At 37.8% G+C, this 2977-nt stretch overlaps 2 protein-coding genes across 3 annotated transcripts in view; both read right to left on the reverse strand.

The window, feature by feature from the left end:
* Nucleotides 1-403, reverse strand: part of LOC107620102 (vinorine synthase-like) — a 2510-nt gene extending 2107 nt beyond the window's left edge. Inside the window, exons 1-2 of the mRNA XM_016322318.2 lie at nt 276-403; nt 3-245 (exon numbers count right to left, since the gene is read on the reverse strand). Of these exons, the coding sequence (XP_016177804.1) occupies nt 3-173 (171 nt within the window). The 5' untranslated portion in view covers nt 174-245; nt 276-403. The remainder of the gene's footprint in view (nt 1-2; nt 246-275) is intronic.
* Nucleotides 272-1117, reverse strand: LOC107624324 (G-box-binding factor 4). Of its 2 annotated transcripts, XM_016326826.2 has the most exons (2): nt 912-1117; nt 272-881 (listed from the first exon to the last, which is right to left on the reverse strand). In XM_016326826.2, exons 1-2 carry the CDS (start codon nt 1013-1015, stop codon nt 611-613), a joined length of 375 nt encoding a protein of 124 aa, XP_016182312.1. In that variant the 5' UTR covers nt 1016-1117; the 3' UTR covers nt 272-610. The 2 variants fall into 2 exon arrangements, with proteins under 2 accessions (XP_016182312.1, XP_016182310.1); XM_016326824.2 differs by having other exon boundaries at nt 272-1113.

Below are 2977 nucleotides of genomic sequence, written 5' to 3' on the forward strand. Positions count from 1 at the left end.
TGGGATTTGGCGGAGAATTCCTGAGCAGAAGTTTTGTGAGGGTAGAAGAAGGTGATGTTGCCATGGATGTTAGGGGAAAGCTGGTCCAGAAGAGACATGTTGAAGATTTGAAGGTTTGGAGGCGTTGGTGATGATGGCTTTATGCATTTTCTGGATATGCACTCCAAATTCATTTTGTTTCTGCTCGTTGAAGACGGCCAAGTTCTTAATTAGTTATATATACTGATTGTTTTTGTTTTTGTTAAGACAAGTATTAGTTAAGAGAAGTTTTTTAATGATATTTTTCAGGCAAATCCATAATTAATTAGGTATTAAAGTGTGGTACAGCTGGAGTGAATAAGACCTGGTTATGGAAGTCGTCAAATGTTTATAAGGTCCAAGGCGCGAAACACAGAGAGAAAACGTCAAAGCATTCGTCAAGTGCTTGACAGAGGCGTAGACAATGCGTATCGCATTGACTCCTCTTTCAGTCTTTCATATTCATGCACTATTGCCACGTCACGGTATCAAAAGTTATTAATAAAGAGGTGCTTGGTTAACATATAATATTTGATTATTGATTTGAGGCAGTACAATAAATGGATGAAGATTGAAGAGGGGTATTGAGCAATCACCAGGGGAGGGAATTGAGTCTGCGAAGCATTGGTCTTGGTTTACGCTTGTGGATAACTGGAATGATGGTGTGGAGGAGGTGGTTGTACCTCTGCCTCTTGATTTGTGCCTGTTCCTCTAATAATCGGGTATTCTCAGCCTCAAGTTGAAGAACCAAACATTCTAGCTCAAGGGTGTAAGCTTGTTTGCGTTCCCTGGATCTGGCCGCAGACTCTCTGTTCTTGATCATCCTCCTCTGTTTCTGAAGGCTCGCCTTGTCAGCAGTGCTCTTCGTGTCGTTGGACGAGTAGATGTTGTTCAGAAACTCCTCCATGGCCTTGTTATTGGAAGCTTCTTCTTCTGCTTCTTCTGCAAGAGAACACACCCATGAGTCACGTGGCAGATCCGGATCAGTCGACGCCATCGATCTCACAACTCAATTATTCACTTCAATGCATTCAATCAATATATAGTTACTTATATACCTTGCCTCCCCCTACTTCCTTCTTTTATTAAAGCCGCCCTCCCTTATATTCATCTATTTATTTACTATTTCTTTCATTTTTTTGTTACAACTATTATTACAATTATATAAAACACTAAAATAATAAAATATTTTTATATTTTACATTAAAATTATTCGTATATAAAAATTTTAGCCACAACATTACGTTACCTATATCTTCTTTAATTTCGCCTCTCACTCAATTTCATAAGTTTTTTATGCTGCAAATTTTCCTTTCTCATGTAAAGCATATTAAAAGTGCTCCTATTGGACAGAGTTAGGTATCAAATAAACAACACATTCGGCAAATGCCAACTTAAAAGCAAATTTTAGGTTTCTTCATCATTCGTACCTAAAATGCTAAGGTTTGGGCGCATTTATTTATTTCAACAAAGATTAAAGATCCACCCCTGGGCAAGAATTATAGTTTAAGTAAAGTAAAATAGCAATCATGCTACTAACACTATAAAAAAATATTAAATATTATCGAAATTATCATTAAATTTAGTAGTATTTATTATCATTTAGCGTCGATTCAATTTTATCGAAATGGAACCTATATCAATATGTGTGCTTTTTTTGGATATGGAAGCATGGGGGACTAGACATATATGTGAGACAGCTTTTTGGCAGTGTGAGGGAGAAGAATTCGGACCGTGCGTTTTCTTTGGTTATGAACTTTTGCATGTCAATTCGCACGGTCCGTTTTGTATGCAAGTGAGAAATAAAGTTTGGGGTGCTGTAAACCGGACCCTCCGTGTTACCTTAGGTTGGTTTTTTAATAGCCGATGGTACTATAAGTCGCATGGTCCGAGTTCCATGCTTAGAAATTGAATTGAACTCGGACCCTCCGTTTTGAGTGCGGATGGAATATTTGTTTGATGAACTCAGACCCTCCGATTTCATTTCTTAATATTTTTTTGAATCATCTTAACCTAGTCGAAGGGTGCGAGTTCGTTAAAGTGGCCTATATAAAAGTGTGAAGTGAACTGGTAGCTTACTCGCGTCTTCTTCCCCAAACTTGAACGGCTGTGTCTTCTGTTTCTTCTTCCTGGTTTCTTTATTATTTGCTGTTTTGAGCCATTGAGAATTTAGTAGCTAAAGTTATGCTTTTTTTTTTTGTGATTGAGAGAAATGAGTGACAGAGTGTTACTAAAAGTGTATTATTTTGGTCAGATTTTACTACAAACGTCTGAAGGAGTAAAATTTATCTGTGAAAATCCACTAGATGTTGTTATTTCTTTTATCATCTCATTTGAAGAGTTTAAAGGTGTGATCTGTGAAAAGATTGATTCTGAGAGGGCAAGAAAGATATCATGTATTCTATACAGATATCCCATACAGGTGTTTGGTGGATTTGTCCAGTTTCAGACCAAATATGTGACGGACGAAGCGAGCATGCAAGAGATGTTTTCAATGTATATTGAAAACCGGGGTCAGATCTCATTCATCGAGTTGTATGTTGAGTTTGAACAGTTTGAGGCCGACCGGAATATTCTACGGGAAGATTATAATAGTGACAGTGAAAAAGAGTTCGAAAGTAACTACAAGTTTGTTGGTCCAGATGGAGATGAAGATCAAGGTGATGGAACTACGGCTCCAGATGTGACAGAGGTGGCAAATGCACTCGCAAACGAAGTGCCGTTTGAGGAGCCATCATTCATGTGAGTTTTGGACTTGGAAGCCATGCATGTTCCGGAGTTTCCGGAATATATGACTGCATGTATGTAATACGTCGTATTAGTTTTTTTTAATCAGTTATTGATTTAGTTATGAATAAGTTAGTATTTATTTACCATTATTTAATCATGCGTTGATGTCATAGTTCTCAGGATCAAACCGGTGCTCGAACGGTTCAGGTGACTGGGTCACTGGTTCAAC

Source organism: Arachis ipaensis, chromosome B10, assembly GCF_000816755.2.
Source record: "Arachis ipaensis cultivar K30076 chromosome B10, Araip1.1, whole genome shotgun sequence".
In the NCBI taxonomy this organism is placed as follows: Eukaryota; Viridiplantae; Streptophyta; class Magnoliopsida; order Fabales; family Fabaceae; genus Arachis; species Arachis ipaensis.